The sequence below is a fragment of the Solanum lycopersicum genome, chromosome 6 (assembly GCF_036512215.1).
Source record: "Solanum lycopersicum chromosome 6, SLM_r2.1".
Classification (NCBI taxonomy): Eukaryota; Viridiplantae; Streptophyta; class Magnoliopsida; order Solanales; family Solanaceae; genus Solanum; species Solanum lycopersicum.
The window spans coordinates 50,502,785-50,522,999 of record NC_090805.1 but is presented as its reverse complement, the minus strand read 5'-3'; the positions used below and the strand labels follow the sequence as shown (position 1 = coordinate 50,522,999).

At 34.7% G+C, this 20,215-nt stretch overlaps 1 protein-coding gene across 9 annotated transcripts; it reads right to left on the bottom strand.

Annotated features, from left to right (window-relative positions):
* Positions 1 to 719: 719 nt before the first annotated feature.
* LOC101252600 (uncharacterized) lies at positions 720 to 19,913 on the bottom strand. 9 transcript variants are annotated; one of them, XR_742153.4, is made up of 24 exons: positions 19,535 to 19,913; positions 18,884 to 18,927; positions 18,702 to 18,765; positions 17,403 to 17,517; positions 17,246 to 17,322; positions 17,021 to 17,118; positions 15,317 to 15,488; positions 14,462 to 14,684; positions 13,840 to 13,966; positions 12,296 to 12,405; positions 12,075 to 12,167; positions 11,354 to 11,485; positions 11,098 to 11,231; positions 10,400 to 10,489; positions 10,206 to 10,279; positions 8,988 to 9,168; positions 8,802 to 8,873; positions 7,702 to 7,741; positions 6,326 to 6,603; positions 5,584 to 5,761; positions 5,288 to 5,499; positions 4,721 to 5,038; positions 2,983 to 3,074; positions 720 to 1,026 (listed from the first exon to the last, which is right to left on the bottom strand). XR_742153.4 is itself a non-coding variant. In XM_010324825.4 (24 exons), the coding sequence occupies exons 2-23, from the start codon at positions 19,589 to 19,591 to the stop codon at positions 4,742 to 4,744; spliced, it is 2,868 nt and encodes a 955-aa protein (XP_010323127.1). In that variant the 5' UTR covers positions 19,592 to 19,614; positions 19,800 to 19,898; the 3' UTR covers positions 2,602 to 3,074; positions 4,721 to 4,741. The 9 variants fall into 9 exon arrangements, 7 of the variants coding, with proteins under 7 accessions (XP_010323127.1, XP_010323130.1, XP_069155592.1 ...); XR_742154.4 differs by having other exon boundaries at positions 720 to 995; XM_010324825.4 differs by lacking the exon at positions 720 to 1,026 and having other exon boundaries at positions 2,602 to 3,074; positions 19,535 to 19,614; positions 19,800 to 19,898.
* Positions 19,914 to 20,215: the final 302 nt, after the last annotated feature.

Here is a 20,215-nt window from a genome sequence, read left to right as displayed (position 1 = left end):
GATGGGTTGGGAGGACTTGACGGTGGGAGTTAATGCCAAAATGTGGAAAATGAGGCATCTCGTGTGACTCCATTTAATTGCATCTCTCTCTTTGTTTTTCCCCTTTGGTCCATTCATTTGAAACTCACACTAAATTTGTCTTCTTTATTTTTCAAAAATTAAGAAAATGACATGACAAAAGAGTGCAACATTTCAAACGACAAAACTACATACTTTTAATTGATCAATATTCTATAGCATCGAAATTCTTTTCTGAAGAAATATTTGTATAGATAAATGTTGTTTCAAGAAGGAAAAAAAAAGACATTATTCTCTTCGTCCGTTAGTCTCAAATTAGTTGTCATATTTCGCTTTTCAAGATTCAATTAATTAACAATGTAAAATTGAATTAGATCAATATAATAATTTGTACTTTCTCTTATTTCAATATGATGAAAAAAAATACATTTTAAAAGATTAATGCAAAGTTGACGTAATTTAACTCTTAAAAATCAAGACTTTGCAACTAATTTAGAGTAAAGAAAGTAGACACCCAATTGTTAAAAAGGATTTAATTAGACAATTTAGAGTTGCTTTACATTAATATAATCGATTTTTTAATCAACTTAACAATTAATACTTATTAAACTTGCATGTAGTTATTGTACAAGTAACTTAATTAGTGTGATTACGTAGCTTAACCTATCAACATGTTTACTTCAATATTCAAGCGTTGTGCATTCTATATAGGAAGGTCTACGATTTTACATATAATAAAATTTTTCAAAATTCACGATATTATAGATTCAAGTTAAAAGAGATAAATTGAACAAATATAATCGTACATCTCTTATTGGAATATACTACTAAACCTAACAAATATTTATTTATACTATCGATATACAAAACATAATTTTTGAACAATGTGGGAGATACACAAGATAAGCTCCTTGTATTTATATGAAGTCAAAATGATAGTGCGACTTCATCGTACAGCATCTTGGAAAATTTCCCTCCTATAAAAACTGATCTTTTATTATATTTTACCTAAAAGAAAAGGTATCCGATGCTTCATCCCATTAATATAAATTCTCAGACATTAACTTTACAATGTGTACAAAAATGTCAATTTAATTCCAAAGCCCCACAATTTCCTTAAATTAATAAGTTTAGAAAAGATTTAATTGACTTTAATTTCATTGATCATTTATGCCTTCACACTAAAGGGATTCCTTTTATCATCATCTTCTCAAGCAATAAAAAGATAGCTTTTTTAAATGGAAAATTCTCATAGGGTATATCCTATAAACAGCCAATTTTAAGATAAATGAACTTTATTTTAAATAAATAAAATCTTGAAAAAAAACTTTAAGATGGATGACATAGTACAATCATTTGAAGTCATTATTGTTTTTTTTTTTATATATATATATATATATATAAAGGGTACTATTTTAATGAAAAGAGTGAATAATTTCAAGAATGACATTATAGAAAATTGATGATGCTGATCATAATAATTGAAGATTTCATTAGGGGGTTTTCTTCTAATTAAATTATAGTTAGTGATAACGAAAGATATAATTTTCCAGTATATTACATCACGACTAGGGACCTATTGTTCATGATATTAAAATATTGTCTAGTAGCGGTTTGAAAGTTTTGTTTTCTGAAATTAATTGCTTATTACATTAACAGTTAAGAGAAGTAGCATCCAAAATAATGTTAATCTAAAACCTTTTCAACTACTAAATGATTCATACAGGCGAAAGAGAAGATGGTCACATAAAAAAGGTGAGAGTCCATGAGATGCCGATTCTGGTGAATCTCAAAGGTGATTAGATGAGACATGACTTTAGATACGAGAGTATGAATTTCGAAGATTAAAATAAAAAAATAGTAGATAATATAGTATTGTCTAATTACCTATGATTAGCATTATTATTACTACTCTCCAACTACTTTATTCTTCAATTTATTTTTATTACTTGTTGCTTCCTTTATATTTCATAGTCATATTGTTGCTATTATCCTTTTTCTCCATTATTTCTAAATTCTGCATGACTCTTTATTACTGATTTTGATATGAATTACATGGGCCGACAATCTATTGAAAATAAACTCTCTATCTTTACAATACATAAATAAAATTGCGTGCACACCACTCTTTTCATACACTATACGCTACTTATAGAATCATCTGAATATATTATCACTGTCCTAATATAATTACTGTTTCTTTACCTTGAACTATTAAGTGTTGATAAGAGGTTACGAGCATATGACAAAACAGGAGAAGAAGTGTATACGCAAGAAATTGGTCTATTTATTACTCCCCATCAACCATCCATGTCTGTGTTCTCATTTAGATGTTGGGTCTATTTACAGCTGATAGAGACACAAACCTCGTGAAAGCTACTAATGCCTTATGCTGACATACGTATTACCAAAAAAAAATAAAAAATAGCCTGATAGCACTAAGCTTTTACTACATCCAAGATCCGATAAAATCGAACTACGAAGTTTTGTTGGTATATACAGTCTTATCCTGCATTTCTGCAGGAGTCTATTTCACAACTCAAACCTATGACAGATTACTTGACATCAACTTTACCAGTTACATTATCAAAATAGTAGTTACTACTTTAACTACCATTTTTATTAAGTTATTAATCAATGTTAATAGTAAAATTTACATTTAATGATCATATTTTAAGTGATATGATAGTATAATATCTTAAACCATTCGACAACCCCTACAGGCTCAAGCAAGAAGAAAACGGAAATTACAACAGCATTTGTTTGTTTGTCCTGTATAATGAGACAATTCACGCTTGAATTGGGGACTTTTATTCCCTTCACAAGAAAGGACCACTGAATATTTCAATTCTCTGATTCACGTCGGTAGAATATAATCTTTGATCGTTAACTATAATCAAATAATTCGAAAACAAACCAACAAATATCATTGTTCAAATCCTGATGGATAGATTTATCCCATACCTGTATCGATAAGAGGTAGCAGGTGTCCCGTAAAATTAGTCCAAGACATATCATCATGAATAATGTGTCGAGGGTGTTTAGCTTCATGCTCTCTAAAATAAGAATCAAATGTGAAATTATTGGTATTTGAAAACACCAAAACTTTCAAGGTCAAAAGTAAATGTAGGTAGTGGAATCTAAACGTTCATATATCTATCAAAATACTTTTGAGAAGAATTTTTAAAACGCCTATAACCGTGGTTGCTCAATTTGCAACTTTTCTAAAAAAAGGTATTTCCCCTTTAACACACTTCATCTTTCTACTATGATTGATGAATTAAAAAATGGAAAAAAGATGATTTCAGGGAGAAGCATATAGTAACAGAAAGAAACGTATGGAGATTATATTCCCTTTAATGAAATGACCCTTCAAGAGATTTGGATTCTTTAGAAGAGGACCCATCATTATTATCATCATCATTCTTATTACTTTTTCCTCCCATTTCTTCAAAGTAATTGCATTTAGCCACTGATAGCCAGATGTTTTTTTTGGGTAGGGTCATCCCCTTGTTCTTTCTCTCTTTTTTTTTTTTGATGACTTTCCCACTCATTAACTAATTCCACGGAGTATCTGACACTTCTCACTAACAATAGGTACCACGTAACTTTGCCACCAAGGCTATCACCCCCCTAGCTCTTTTAGCTTTTTCTTTTGAGAAGCACATTTTATTATTATTATTATTTTAGAAATAAGAAGGTTGTGGAGGTTATCCTTCATTTTGTTTTTGCTTTCATGCCTAGAAGCTGGTTTTTTCTTTTTCCTATTAGGCAGGAAAGAGAAAGAAAGAGTACAGTATGAAACACTCTTGGGTGCTCAACTACATATATTTCCTTGTAATCTTACAGTTCTCTTTTCAACACCTAACACTAAAATGGACCTTACGAGCGCAAATTTGGACTAGTTGGAGAAGTGTCAAACTTGGTGAAAGGACACAAGAAAATAAGCCACATACAGGGCATGGGTCTTGTCTCCCAATCATGGAAACCATCTGATTGGTTGAAAACTAGAAAAATGTAAGGGAACTTTATTATATATGATGTCTTCGTTGAAAGGCGTTTGATTAGAGAGAGAACTGAATGATTCATGATTGATGGTTCCCTACTGGACCAAACTATTGCAAAGTAGTCGCAGTAGAACTAAGAAGAATGATTTAGGGACATGCCATATACAAGAAAACTAAGAAAGACGATAGAAATGTTTCCCATTTCACAATCATCAGACTGAATCTGGCGGCAGTGATTAAGGAAAAAAAATTATCTCATATGAACCATGGAGAACCTCAAAAAAAAGAAGTTGATAATCGTGGTGTCCGGCCCAACAAAGGTACTGGGTAACTCCATCCACTAAGGCTTCGACAAATGGACAGAAATCACCTAATGTTTGATTTCTGGTCTCCTCAGAGATTTGAATTCAAGTCTTATGGTTTTCAACCCACTTTACTGGCCGCTAGGCTACACCCTTGGGTGCATATTTTTTTTTCATTACCCCGTGTCAAGCCATCAAATCGTTCCCAACATATAAATTTGGACACGGCGGAAAAATAAAATGAATCTGTATTTCAAGGAAAGGTTGAAAAGATGTGACAATCAGAAGCCCCTTTCAAACAAATTATAAAATCTAATAAGCTAGCATATCTATGGTATGTGACTGAAAGAATGGCTGGAAATATACTAACAAGAGAAATAACAATAATTTTACCTGGTTCCTTTAATGACGAAACTAGTCACAAGAGGCAACTGCTAGTGCCACACTCAGATCATTTGAGGTTCCGCATATGTACATTCTGTATGTTTCTAATTCTTGTTGGTAACCCCTTGGTGCATGACTAGCATAGTAATTTTCGCTCAGGTGATCACGTTTGGAAAATATGATCTCTCGCAATGTAGGTTCATGGCCATTTAGAAGATTTCCCATGCTTAAGACTTTCCTCCATGATTGATTCACAGTAGGTGGAGTGAACATGCTTGCAACAACTTCTCTCTCTTGTCGCCTAACTTCTTGTTTCTTATCGAAATCCTAACATAACAAAGTTGCACCATATAAAATGAGAAAGCAAGAGATAGAGGCACAGGTAAATTTACCCTTGTTTAGGGAAATATATTAAAAACAACATCTTCAGCCACAAAGATTTAAGCGAGGGTCCGAGAGGTATATGATGTTAAGCAAGTTAGGAAATATGTTAATAATTCTTGAGTCTTGACCAAGACGTCAATCTCTCATTCTAGTGATAGAAAAAGAGAAAGAACAAGAGATATAAAATCATACCTTCTTCTCATCACCACCAATTGATACTGTTCCCATTTTTGGTAGATAGAAGTTATAGTAGTCATTGAAAATGGATTCTGATAGACGCGGTGCTTGCAAGAACTTCTGATGAAGAGATGCAGCGAGTATTATCAAACTCTCAACATGTCCAAAAATTGCACAGAGTCGCTTCAGGTCTTCAATATCTTCAGTGCCAACAGATAGGCTATTTTCTGCAACAAAAAGGTCAACCTGTTAATTTACGAGCTCCTAAAATCCTATTGCAAATCAATAACATACTAGAACAGAAAATATACTTTGCAAGCATCTGAAGGTGGCTGCCATAGTGAGGTAAAGTTGTCCAATTCTGGTGGTCAGCTGCTTTAGGCCTCCAAATGACGTTCTGTTTAGCGTGTCAGCTGCTGCTTTAAAAGCAGTAGAAACCATTTGTCCCAACAATTCATATGGACGCAATGTTTCCAAATAATGAAGAACCTACACGAGTTGAACAATACAAATTACTTCCAATCAAATCAAGAAGCTACTCCATAAAGGTGCAATTTTTAAAGGGATTGACCAAACTACATAAACATTTTGCTATAAAACTTCCCTTGGCCCTTTCTTCGTTGGTCCTCCCCTATGCCCTAAAACCCTCCCCAGCTAGAAACCCCGACTCGAACTTTCAGGCCATTAACACTGCAAGTGTTCAAGGAAGTCAGAGACTATGCTGATTTGGTGAAAGACTACAACATGTAAGGAACCATCAGTCTGGATTAAAGAGGGGGCAATAGATGAATAGGGCAAACAGATGGAATCGGCTTGCTGAGTTATTCAATAGGGAGGAATGCTCTGGGGTCTCCAAATTTTAGTCTCTGGAGGACCAAATAGTCCACCTTAACTAGTCTGAGGGAAATAAACCCCACAAATCCTACTCCAAGGATCAAAACCTGCAATTTGTCTACTAATTTGCTGAAATTCTCATGAAGATTTATGATGGATCACTTATACCAGAATATTATAAATGAGCCTGGCTTATGCAAGTGTGCAATCTCAGTATACCTTTTCTCCTTCTTGATTTGGATCCAGAAGGGGCTTCTGCTCAGAAGCTGGCATTGGAAATGCCTCATTCCAAATCTTTCTCCATAAATTCCCATGCTCGGACATTCTTTCTGAAAGTTTTCCACGAGGTGGCCAATCGTTTGTTGACTCTACCACTGCATTGGTGTTAGATACTACCTTCTCCATATTATCATCATTCTCCCAGTCTCTGGGTGAATGCCATCGGATGAAATCTTCAAACACAGCATCGGGATTTGCCGCTTTAAAAGCAGACATATCTATTGCAGAATGCAAAGGATAATAAAAAGTGAATAAGAAGAGAAGATAAATTCTTCAAATATTAGCAAGCAAATGATAATTGGAAATGATTAAGTCTAGTGTGATGCATACAACTTGCTACAGTAGAAACAAAAAACTACATGGAAAATAAATCAAGGATTTGATTCACTTAGACAATTAGGAAGAAATTGTTTATGTACACTTTCAGCTTTGACTAAATCTGTTGAAAAAGTTCTCAATCTATAACATTTTGGCCTGAGATACTTAATCCATTTAAAAATGCTAACAAACTGATAATTAGTACAATTGATTCCTTGTAACCTTTTGAAATTTTTTTTGCGAAGGTATTGTATAAATGATCAGCACTAAGAAAGTGATGTCCAAATCTGTACATGTGCAGCAAAAAAGTAACTCAACAAAAGTCTAGTCCTGCTAAACATGTAAGGGTTCTAACCCCATTTGACACTTATTAAGGTGTCATATCTCCAGTGATAAGATAACCTATGGATTCCAATTAGAAGTTATTGTTCATAAAGGTGTATTACGACCCTACAAGTATGTCGTACAACTGGTTGGTTGGTCTGTCGCCAAACACCTGACTATAGATTATGTTTTTACAGTGAGCAACAAAAGAACCATAATGTGCTGACTTTCCTTCCACAATTAGATGACAATATAGACTTAAGTGTTATTTCAACCCGAGTAACAGTGTCTTGTTCCAATAACTCTTGAGGTAAAACAGAAGAATCCATCACAGGATGCACATCGATCTATTTTATGCATTTTCAAACTCTTTAAGTATCTCATGATCTCAGCACACAACAGCCAATAAGCTGAGATCCCCAAGATGTCCACTTGATGCTTTAGCCAAGTGAGAAGAAACCTATAAGTTGCAATGACTAATAAGAACCATATAACCTTTGTTGCTTGGATCTTTCAAAAATGCTGTCGGGTGTGTGTAAGATCCTCCAAGGAGGATCTGGCTGCAGCAACATTATATTTATTGAGGATCCTAGCAACATAGTGCATAACACAGACAAACGTGCCGAAGACAGAAAGAAAGCCATTAAGAAATTAGAAGGTACAGAAGTTCCTACCTGATGACAATATGTCTTTCTCAAGTTGGGCAGAAAATCTCTGCAAATAAACATTAGACGTTCCATTGTCAGATGAAATAATGGCGGAAATGATAAGACTTTATGAAGCAACTGAAGGATAGCTTAACATATAACAACTGTTTCCCCAGGAAATATTGCAATAGGAATCTATGGATATGTCCTTCAAACAAGACTAGGATAGTCAAAAACACAAACGAATACCAAACAGTCCAAATACTAGAAAATTTGCCACACCTTGTGTGATTTTTTAAAAAACAAATCTTTAACTGTCAACTCTAGACATATGTAGCTATTAAATACAAAGAGGTAACATTGTTTCAAAATTTTCTCAAAACTAATAATAATAACAATAACGAGAAAACTTTATGTTGGCTCAAAAGTGAGAGAGTGGAGTTTAGTGAAGAGACCAAAACTTATAATTGCTGAAATCAGTAGCAGGAACATGGAGTAAGTAAGTGTTTGAAATTCAGGAGAGAGCAAAGTAGTTATTCTAGAGTTCACAGTTTATATGCATTTTATTAGTATACAGATGAATTACAAATTTTCTACTATATATCAGGCGGAAAAGAGACTACTTCACCCTGATCATACTGTTTAAGCCATATCATTAATGGAATGCAATTCAATATATCTTAATCTGCATATTTAGGATCATCAATAAGGATGATTCTCTATCTGAGACGTGTATATGGATTTAAGTACCTAATCATCTAGGAGATGTACTGGCAATGTAGTCCATTGCTTGTTAGCAATTTCTTAAGCAGAAGATGATGTAAGAATTGGTGGGAATTACAAAACCATTTCTCTTATTGAACATGTTTAGTACTAAACAAAGCGAGAAGTCACCAAAAAAATTATCATATGTTGTTCTATAAGACCTGAAGCCAAGATTCACGTAGTTAATTCACCAATAAACCATTAAATTGGCATTTATATATATGCACAGACTATAGACTTCTTATATAGCAATCATTCTTCATTCAATTACAGTATGCAATGACTCTCTACAAGAATAGCAACAGCAGCATATTTCATGATTATCAGAAAAATAATTATCTATAATAGAGCTTTGAGCTCACAAAAGATTCACCAAGGGCCTCAACGGCTTGAAGACGTTCTTCGTGCATGTCTTCTGTCATAAGTGGTGGATCCTATAAAAAAAATTAACATCAAAAGTTTTCCATCATATCATACGCAAATGTGGGAAGGAAACAGAAGACTGATAAAAACAACAAATACTCGGTCAGCAGTACAAATGAATCAACCTGTGTAAATGGAGCATGCATGTTCTGGTAAGATTTCAGAAGCATCATAGACCCGACAATACCAGCCGATCCCTTCCTGATACATGCCGAATGCTTTGGATCACCTAACTTCACATCATCAGAATGTACAAAACTAGAAATATCACTTTCAGGATCATTTGGATGATCTAGTGTTGACAGACTGCAGAGAGAACAGGAAACAAACTCAGTTCAGTTCAAAGGGCAGAAATTCAAACTAATACAGATGAGTAGGTTTTTGAAACATAATACTAACTCCGCTCAATTTGTTTGTCCGGTTGTGACTTCGCACAAAACTTAAGAAAATAAAGAAGACTTCTGAATTTTGTGGTTTTAAACTAAAGATATGCAAAATGTACAAAAATTCCCTTTAATCTTGTGATCTTAAACATGACATGTGGAAAGTTAGAATTAAGGAGTAGCCAAAAAAGGAAAGAGACATTTTTTTTGGACTAAAAACGTAAGAAAGACAAACAAATTGATATGGAGGGAGTATACCCACATCTTGCACCAAAACGCATGCAATTTTCCCTGACTAAATTTAGTCCAATGCTGCAACTTTAAAACTTATGGATCTCCGATCCAGATGTAAGGCCTAGACTAGGTAAGCTTACCCCAGCCCCAAAGAAAAACCCAATATAAAAAGATGAATAAAAGGAGAAATGGCCAGATCATTTTGGATTAGCCTATCATCCTTTAGGTAGCTGGGAAAATGTAAAGAGAAAGGTCAGACACCCATCCTGACCCGACATCATATTTAACTATTTAGATAAAACATTGCCTCAAACGAGCATAATTTAAGTCGAAAGTGGGTCCAAATCAAGTATCTGGACTTCCACCAATACCAGAAAAAATTGAAATTCCCCTAGGGTGAAAAGAGGGAATATTCTCAAAACAAACTATGACGCAAGAATAAATGAATTAATATCAGTTCAGTTAAAACACCCTAAGATACAGCTTACAGAGTGTAGACTGCCGTGGCATAAATCAGCAGGTTTTAAAATTATAGGTGCTTCAATTCCTCCATCATGACATAATCACAAAACTTGACCTTCATGCAGCTTAGCATTGTAAAATAGACAAGAATAGCAGCACTTAAAATGCAGAAAAACTGGAATGACATAGTTCAGAAAAACTAGATTGGCTGACGATCAACAAGCATTCAACAATTAATACAAAAAGTTCTCACTTGCTTTTCACCTGTCACATTCAAAAAAAGAAGCCTCAGTATCTCCATCTTCAGAAGATATGTCACTCTGGATCTGAGAGTCTCCCTATATTATATAAGTTAATTAATATCCTGACAGGAAATTAAGTTATAACAATGCATTAATGTTCTTAAGCACTTAAAAACTTTTAGATAGAAACAATGTAGACAATTGTCATAAAAGTACCTTAACATGAGCGGAAAGGAAAAAATTGTTTTCACCTGCCTTTGGACACTCTTGATTCAACTGACGCTTTTTATCAATGCAAATTGAAAGCTACATATTTGGGAGATAAACCAAAATTAGACCAGATAGATTATTTACCGTTGCCATATCTTTAAAAGAGACTATCGAAGAGAAAGGGTAAAGGAAAGTATCATTCACTAGTACTCACGAAACGTCCATATTAATCAATTTAGAATACCATTTTGTTGCACTTTTTCTTAGAAATATTTTGTTATTCAAGATTGATCTTGGAAACAGATTTATTAGGAAGCTCATGACAAACAGGATAACTACAAACTAACAACTTCAAAAAAATCTGAGACTTCGATTCATATTTTTGCAAGATATAAATCAGAAAACTTAGGGATTAAATCTACGTCAAAAAATTCTGGGCTTCAACAAAACTACTACAATGAAAATCAAAGAAACAGTGAGAGACAGCAAGAAGGCAGTGAAAGAAAGGAAATAGGTGAACTGACTGAATATTCAGACACAGTTTACATGTTGAAAGATAAAACTAGTTATTGTGGCATTTGTTTGGAGATGCACTTATCAAAAGCCATAGAGGTAAGGAAGTCCTCATTATTTTCTTTATCAAAAAAAAAAGTCCTGCACATTATTTTCTATTACTCTGTCAAGCATTACTGCAAGTGACTCACCATGTGTAATTTCTGGTGAATTAAACATGTAGATAGGTCGACTACACCATTGGCTTGCATTCTAGGTAATGGCTGTGACTCTTCCCAACACCAGCGAACTTCTCGTACAAACTCTATCCAGAATGCCGCAATAGCTAAATAGACATCACAGAAAAATATGCCTTAGGGGGGAAAAGAATGCTGAAGTAACTTAATGAAGAAATATACAAAGGAAGTGCTTTCTTGAACTTTTTCAGCCCATAAAGTCGGAAGGTACCCCTTATATTGCAATCACCAAACCAGAGAGAATGCAGACAGAACTGGCCAAAAAGTGATTCAAGAGGAGAGCCTTTAATGGTACGAGAATTTTCATGATCTCCTTCAGCAAAATCAAGTTGCAGGGCATCAACTGTATGAAGAAATTGAAATGAATACAAGATAAGTCAACTGATGTTTCTCCCTCCATTTAGAACCTAAATTTGGAACTCCAACACCATATATTATATTCTGAAGAATACACTTCTCATTATGTCTGATTTCTAATTCTCTTCTTGTTGTTAAAACAGACTCATCATTAGTAGGGTAAACCAGATCAAAGTACACTGCCTAAATATGGCTAGGTCAGCCAAGAATCCAGCTGGATTAACATATCTCCACATCATTTCTGTATGATGAATGGAACATGTATCTAACCAGTGAATCAAAGAATGTACAGCAAATATTTATGTTGATATGAAATAACACTAATCTAAGCCATTATCATCCCCCCCCCCTCCACCACCACCACCACATTTTCTTACATCTTGCGGATTAAGATGTATAAGTTATTAATCATATGCCTAACCTACAGTAAATAAAATAAAGTATAGAATCTGAGAGCGACATTGTCCATCAAAATTGAAACCTCAGGAAGCAGCAGTTACCGTTTTCAGAATTGCAATCCAAGTGGGAGAAGTAGAAAAGGCTACAACTAAAGAAAAAGAGAACTCGTGATATACCTTCATGAAAGAGGTCTTTAAGAACTCGATCAAGGACAGTTGGGGGAGGTATGACTGCAGTAGACTTCAAATTCTCAGGTCCTGAGTTCTCTACTGCCAAAAATAAAGGAGCAGATTAGTGAACAAATGCATCAAGATCAAAATCTCCACATTTATACAAATCTGATATCGCATCGCAATTGAACAGAAAATTGCAGATGATTTGTTCACAGTTTTAGAACCTGAAATAAAATCTTCCACAAATTTAGCATCCAGTGACATATGAAAAGCGTCAATTAAGAGCAGCAACTGTGATGCGAATCCAATTCTCTTTCTGCCAGAACCATCACTTCTGAATTCACCAAACATGTTTACGAAGTGAGACTCAAATTAGTGCGCAAAGTTCAGTCCAAACCAATCAGTATTGAATCAGAGGAAGATATTAGATAACATTAAAACCCTTGAAACCCTTAATGTGACAACTAGGACATTCTTTTTTATAAGCAACTATAACTAGGACCTTCTTAAGAAGCTTAATCTTGCATAAAAATATTGAGTGTTTTCGACGCAAGTGTTAGTCAGCCAATTACATGTTACCTTCACAAAAGAAAAGTGTTCATCACTCGCTAACACCTCAAAAGCAAATGAAATGAATGAGGCAAGCATAAAATGAAAAAGTTAAACTTCGCCATTTCCTAATTATATTTGGCACAATGTCAAAAGCATTACAGTGTTACCTCCATCCTCTTAATGTAGGAAATAGAAAATCACATAATGCTACAGCCTACAAGAAGACGATGTTCCATTCCAATACCTAGTCGATAATTTAGTTGACTGATGAAAAGCTGTGTGAGTGGTAAAATACACAATTTAAGTTCTCTTAAGCTACTGCACAGATAAACTGACTTAGCAAGACGAGTCACGGGTTGCTGGTCAAACATTAGCCACAACGACCCATGGGAACAGAAAGCTTGCACTTTTTGAGTAATAGCATCCTGTTCATCAAGTAATTAAGCTCACAGTCAAAATTTAAGTTCAGCGGGGAATATCCTGTAAAACTATATAAGCTTCTTGTTGCCAATTTTATCTACTTTTAGAAGAAAAAAGATGAATGGAGGACTAATTAACAATTTTGCTGATGTTATATACTTCAATGATAATCAACGTTTTTAGTCACAGTAGAGTGACTAGCAACTAGTGTAGAGCAAAATTTTCAAAAATGATCACCTATCTTTCACTATATTGAATCATTGACTACTGAAGGAATTTAAAAACATTATCTGGATATATGGTGATTATATTTATTTGCGTGATGTAAATGGCTGCAGAGACTTCGATAGGAACACATTTCACTGAATAGTATGTGCAGATATTTTTTCTTTGTTGACAAGGGAACCCATAGTCGCTACCCTTCAGGTCTGCACAGGGAAACCCCACTACAGTGTAATAGCCAGCAGACCTCACACAGGAGAGGTAAATAGCATTAGCAAACACCATGCAACGTGCTCAACAGAGAAAGCAAGCAGGGGGCTTCGAACTTGAAATCCCCCAACTGGGAGATCACATGCTCAACCAGCTGGGTCACCCTTGACAACAATCCATAGAGCTACCATTACATCCACATAGCAAACAAGAATCTCAATGAAACACATCCAGCAGGCAAATGAAAACTTGCTAAATCACAAATTTTACCAATATAATTATAAGGAAGTGGTGGAGAAGACTCAAGTCTTCCATTTTTCATGAAGCAAGAGTAAAAAAAATGTGAGTATTCATAGTGTCTTACAGAATCTCAGAAAAACATGGAGTTATTAACCACTTCTCAGCCTCAAGAGGTGACACATTTTCCATCTCAGCCATTTCAAGTGAACTCTCTATCGCTTTCTCTGACCATACTGTAAGCAGCTCAAACCCTGCATCATTAACAAATACATCTAGTAAATCAATAACGCTAATGGACAGAGAATTATAAATTAAAATAAGTTCAATCTCTTGTACCAAATAATATAGCAAAATGTAATAGTTGGATAGAAAAAGATTGAAGTACATTCTTACAACCCCCTAAAAGAAATTCATTCTCTCCAATTAAAGACTCTTAGAAATCCTTTCCATCTCAATACTCTCAATAGCTGAAAGAACGATAATTTTCCTCAAGGCACTCACGAATAATAGTAAGAGCCAAAAACCATATATGTAGATGAAAAAAATTTGGCTGATTTATTCATAAATGTTGTTCTAAGAAGAGATACCAGTTGTAGGCAAAGATCCAAACACTCAATTATGAGAATTTAAAGCAGCAACTCTGCAAACTAAGGTTTAGATGGGTCTTATGTCACTCCCCCTGATGAGCTCCGACCAGATCTGATAGTAAAAAATACAGTTATTAATCTCCTCAGCAACACCATTACCTCTTAATGGGTCTTCAGCAGAGTACCACTCACTCCAAGGACAATTATCATCCCACTGTGTTCTACTCTGATGGTTGCTTTTGGGACTCTCCCCAGATTCTGTAAAACCTCCCTCAGATTCTTGTACGTCATCATCCTCACTATAGGGAAGTGTGCGATAGGTCATCTTCATCTTGAGATTTACTTGGAAAAGATGCATGGATAGGTCCATATTGGAGAAGGCCTTGTCCAAGGAATTCAAAATAGGTTAGATTAGAAGGACACTAGTTGAAGATAATAAAAAGCTCATACAATTAGTAACAAAATTCCTTGAAAGCAAGAACAATGCAATTGTCAAGAACATATCATTCATTTGGCAAAAAACTGGGCAGCCATAAAAAGCCAATTTTTATTTTTGTTTTATTGATATTGGCAAATCCCACCCCAAACTTTCCAATGCAGGAGCCGCTTTGCTCCTTTGGCTATTCAAACCCCAACCTTATAGTTGAAAATGGAGGGTCCTTACACCAAACTGTCCCTCCTTTGTCGTGTCACAAAAATGCCAACGGGGGGATATCAATATGCTGCTCTTTCAGAAATCCAAAATGTAAATATCATCTGATTTTAAGAAGAAAGAACAAAACCGAGATCGGTTAATTTCAAACTGCGCAAAGGTAGCTCATGAAGCATGAAGCTTTATGTACAGCACAAAACCGAGATCAACCAATTGCAAACTGTGCAAAAGCAGCTCCTGAAGCATGAAGTTTTCTGTACATCTTAGGAAATACAGCAACTCAACCAGAATTGTAAGATCAACAAACCATCAGAACCTACAAATCACTTGGAATATCAAAAGTCTACACGAGAAGAACTTACAAATTTAGAAATAAATAGCTCATACAATCCCTCCAAATGCATAAGCTTCACTGGCACCTGGTTACCTATACGATCAGCTTCAAATCGTCTAGTGAAGAGGGTTCCCATGTTCTGGATGCCAATGTATGCTTTCCGAGAAGGATCATGCACTGGAACAAATGCCGGCCAAAAACTGCATGGTGTGAGCATATCAACCATTTCCTACATTGTTCACTATAGATAGGAAGTATAACAAACATAGAGCCAAGAGTTGAGTTCTCCTTAAAGAAAACCTAAGTACCGATATGATATAAAATTATTCTTTTCTGCATTTTTTAAGCCCCCCTTTTATTCATAAAGCAGGTTTTCCGGAGCCCCTTTTTAAGAGATAGAATGGAAGGTGTACTGAAAATGCTGCATTTTTAATTGGTTGCCACTTTTACTAGTTACTAGCATAATGACTTTTCTTATTGATGGAATCCACCGTTCACATAACTGGTACAGCTTTCCAAGTAAAAGATTCAAGCTAGATAAAACATTACTCACAAAAAGCACCATGAAAGTGCTTGAAGTTTACAATACAAAAAATTTAGCCTCTCTGCTAAGAGAATCAATACTGTATCGGGGTAGTTTAAAGTATTTTTTAAAAAACAGGTAAATATTGAGTATAATAAGAATAATAGACAGCCTAACACTAAGAAGGTACTAGGACATTACAACAATAGAGACTCCCCAATACAAAAAACAAAAAGGATGGATTCCTTTCGTACTATTCCTGTAGAAAATCTATGAAATTTAGCATGCTATTTCATCTTTGACATCCTGTAGGTCGTATAAAAAAACTAGAAGCCATAAACATCTGAATTTGATCTTCTGCATAGCATCTACTTTCCCTTCGAAACATCTTGCATTCCTTTCCTGACACCACCCAACAAATACAAGCAGCTATTGTATTCCAAATCTTTCTCAAAAGGTTTCTTTACTACCCCAACATCCCAGCTGCTTAAAAGTTCCTTTACTGAGTTAGGCATAATAAACATTCAGTACTGAATAGGTAGGAAAATAAGGACCAACTGACTTGTTACTGGACAATGCAAAAAAAAAAGGATGGTTGCCACTTCCCTCTATGTTTTAACACAAAAAGCACCTGCTGCATAATGACAAACCTCATCTCTGTAATTTGCACTGAGTTACGCACACCTCGTGAGAGACCAGACACATAAAACAACAGATCTTCTAAGGGGCATTGTTCTTCGACGGGGTATTTTAAGTAATTCAGGAACATTTGAAACATCAGTCGCATGCCGCTTGCTAAAGGGAAAAGGTATGACGCATAGCCTTTTGTTCTCGTGATTCTGAACATTACTTACTTCACATTAGCCGCAACTAACATATATTCTATTCAAATCTATATACTAGAAGCAGGAAAATATTCTGTTTCTGTTATCAATGTCTTCTTTGTTTCATCCTCATCAATCTCCACAGGTTTTGTTTAACAAATTAACCTTCCAATAAAGTGCACTTCTTTATGATTAAAAAAATCTCACTGACAGAACAATAATGCTCCAACATAAATTTATTAAATCTCTCACTATGATTTTAGCGCTATAGCACATGATTTTAAAAAGAAAGATGAGTGCTTCAATTAACAACAGGAATAAAACCTAGGCTAATAACTCAAAAGTAACGAAGTAAATAGAATGGTACAATCCTGTGACAACATACCCCGAACAATTTGACAATGCAATAGCAACTGCACTTAGAAGTTTGCTGGCCTCCGGTCCATCAAGAACCACGCCACTGGCACTTTGAGGAGCAATCACCTAGAGATGAACATTACAAATTCAGAGAGAAAGCAAAACAATATGCACTAGATGAAGGGTACTAAATCCACAAGAAACAGGTCATCTTTCTGTGTGGACATGAATGAGGGAAAAGAGATAGAGATACCAGGAACTCATTCACCCCAAAAGACAGTTGCAGATTATGCAATTCACAATTCCATCCATTTCCATTTCCTCGACCAACTAAATTCAAAAGATTGGTTGATTAAGTCAAATATGAAAACACTCTCGGATGGATTTTTGCAGCAGAATTATGTGCATACCATCATTGTGTGTTCCAAAATAGTACTCCATGCAATAGCTTTTCATCGCATACTTCAGGTCAGTTTTGACCTTATACAGGTCCTCAGCAATATTCAAACTGATAGCACCCTTTCTCTGTCATTAGATGTAAGATACACAAACAAGAAATCCATGAACAACATCCGAGAACCTGTTGGTCATACATCTACCAGAAGTATCAACTCAATGTAATATATAGTCAAGAAAATTTATAAACTATAATTCAAGTCAAAGCATAACGACAAGACTAAGTCCCACGAAATTTGAATTGAATAGGAAATAAACATACGCCAGTGTCCGCGAATATCATTAACATTTGAAAGAGATGATTGATCTAACCTGCAATTACTCCGGTACCAAGTACTTGAATATAGTATACAACCAAAGTGCACTAAACTAGGAGAAAAATAAAAGCTGATAACTATACCAGGGTATCCATTGAACTTTTGGGAAGCTATTATAAATACTTTCAGACTGTTCTGTCTGCAACTCTCTATGGGTATATTTATAGCAGTTCTTTGTAAGATGTTTTAGCTATCATCCAAATCAATTAGTCAACTATGTCTTAATATCAAACTAGTGAGGGTCGGTTACAAGAAGCCTCTATATCCATACTGCTCTATTTGGGCTCATTGCTTCCAATACTCTATAATATTTCTTTTAAGACAAATTAGATGTTCTTTGAAACTAACTGTTGTCCTATCTAATACTTAATCCAACACTAACATACAAATGTCTGCCCAAACTACACAGACTCGGGCATACACGAGATTAAATGTAAGTATAATAACAATAGCTAAGCCTAAATTCAGACTATATGGATCCTAATTCCTATGTAAATTCATTATACTTTGACTATCTTTACTCTAGCTGTCAGATTACCACTATTCCTTGAGATGGCTGCAGTAAACAGCAAAATTGCTTCCTCAATTGAAGAACAACTAAGCAACCTTTATCTGAATTATTTAATAGACTTATTATCCAGTCTACTAAATTCAAACAGATGCTTCAAAGGCCCATTCCTAGCAAGATTTTGTTAGGGACCAGACTAATAACTAAAGTAATGGTAGCAATGCTCAACTACAATCATTAGCATTGTTCATCCCTCCCGAAAGAGATTGAGAGGGAGAATTTGAGCTTCTGGTGTAGTATAAGTGCACTATTTTGAGTCATATTTATTGAGTGGAAATTATAATCACTCAGATGCAAATTCAAAATGATAAACTATGAATCACCATGTAAAAAAAATCTGAAGTAGGAAAATTTGAAAAAAATCATACCAACAAATTCTTGGTGCCATCAGCCAACCACTGCCGGCAAACTGCCTCTATCTCGGATATGAACCTACAGTTATAAATTATTAACTTTAGATTCTATGCCCCTGTATATATCATGATCTGAGCTTTGAGCATTGAGGACACAATCAGTAAATGCAGTAACTTGTTATGGTTGAAGAAAATACCTTTCCCATGAAGAGGCCAGGGTAAAATCATCAAAATGTTCAAACTGCAATTAAACAATTAAAACAACATAAAACCTTCCACCAACATTGAAACCAAAATGTGAAAATGAACAATCTTTTGAAGTAATGCAGCTAAATATTTCCAAGTTCCCTTCTTTCTTGCAATCCACCAATTACTTTCCTTACGGCATATACGTCTCAAATGTCGTTCGTTGACTAATAAAAGCATTGAGCACTTTAGAATGCTGGAAACAGGGCGAAAAATACCCATAAACTACTCAAAATAGCTCAACTTTATCCCTACGTTACATTTTTGAGTAAAGAATTGCCTCGCCATCACATTTTTGGCTTTAAAGTACCCTCCAACTATCCAAAACGGATCAAAATTCGCCTTCCTTCTACCGGATGTTCCAAAACACGACCAAATTTACTTTTACACTATTCCAAATGACACAATCAGTACAAACTACAGAATATTGCTTTAATCTGCTTCAAGTTAGAAACCTAGCTCTTTTATATAATTGCACAGAAAAATCCCAATTTGTATGGACGATTTATTAGATTTTAGGCTTAATGCGTGCTATAATACAAAAGTCGCAACAATAATTTACATCAAATTTATCAACAAAAAAAAAACAATTATGTAAGTACCTCCTCTTGTAGATCCTCATCCTCAGCAGAGCTAGGCATTTTGCTAGTTGACGCCATTAATTTTTCGCAGAAATCAAAATCTACAGTTCGTAATTGTTGATCACTAAACGATAAATTAGGATTATACCTGGAATCATAAGAATTTTAATCGGAGAATGTGAATTACAACTCGTAAATTTAAACGGGATCCTTTACTAGTATAATTTATGAAGAAACTCGTGAGATTTTTGGGCGACGATTATGGGTTACATGTGCAGAGAGAGACCTGGAGTGGGAAGCAGATGACGGTTCGATTATGACGGCGTCACTTTACGGTGAAGTGTTCTACTTAACGACATCTTCTTATTCGTTAACCACAGACGGAAAGAAGCCGCTCTATATGATAGTGTGTAATTAAAAAAAGGGAAAATATGCATTTTTTTTGATTTTTTTTTTATAATTTTATACATTTTTTATTGTTTAGCATATTTTGTAATTTTACGTAATTAAGGCGCGTAAAAGATATTTACATATCATTAAATTAAAAAGGTATAAAAAAATTTTTAAGATAATAATAATTTAATTAACGTGTGTATCTTGAATTTCAATCATAATCTAAATAAGTACTCGTAAAATTTTTCATTAAGAAAAGAAAAGACATCAATGTTTATATTAAGCAAAAAATTATTTATAACTCTTGTA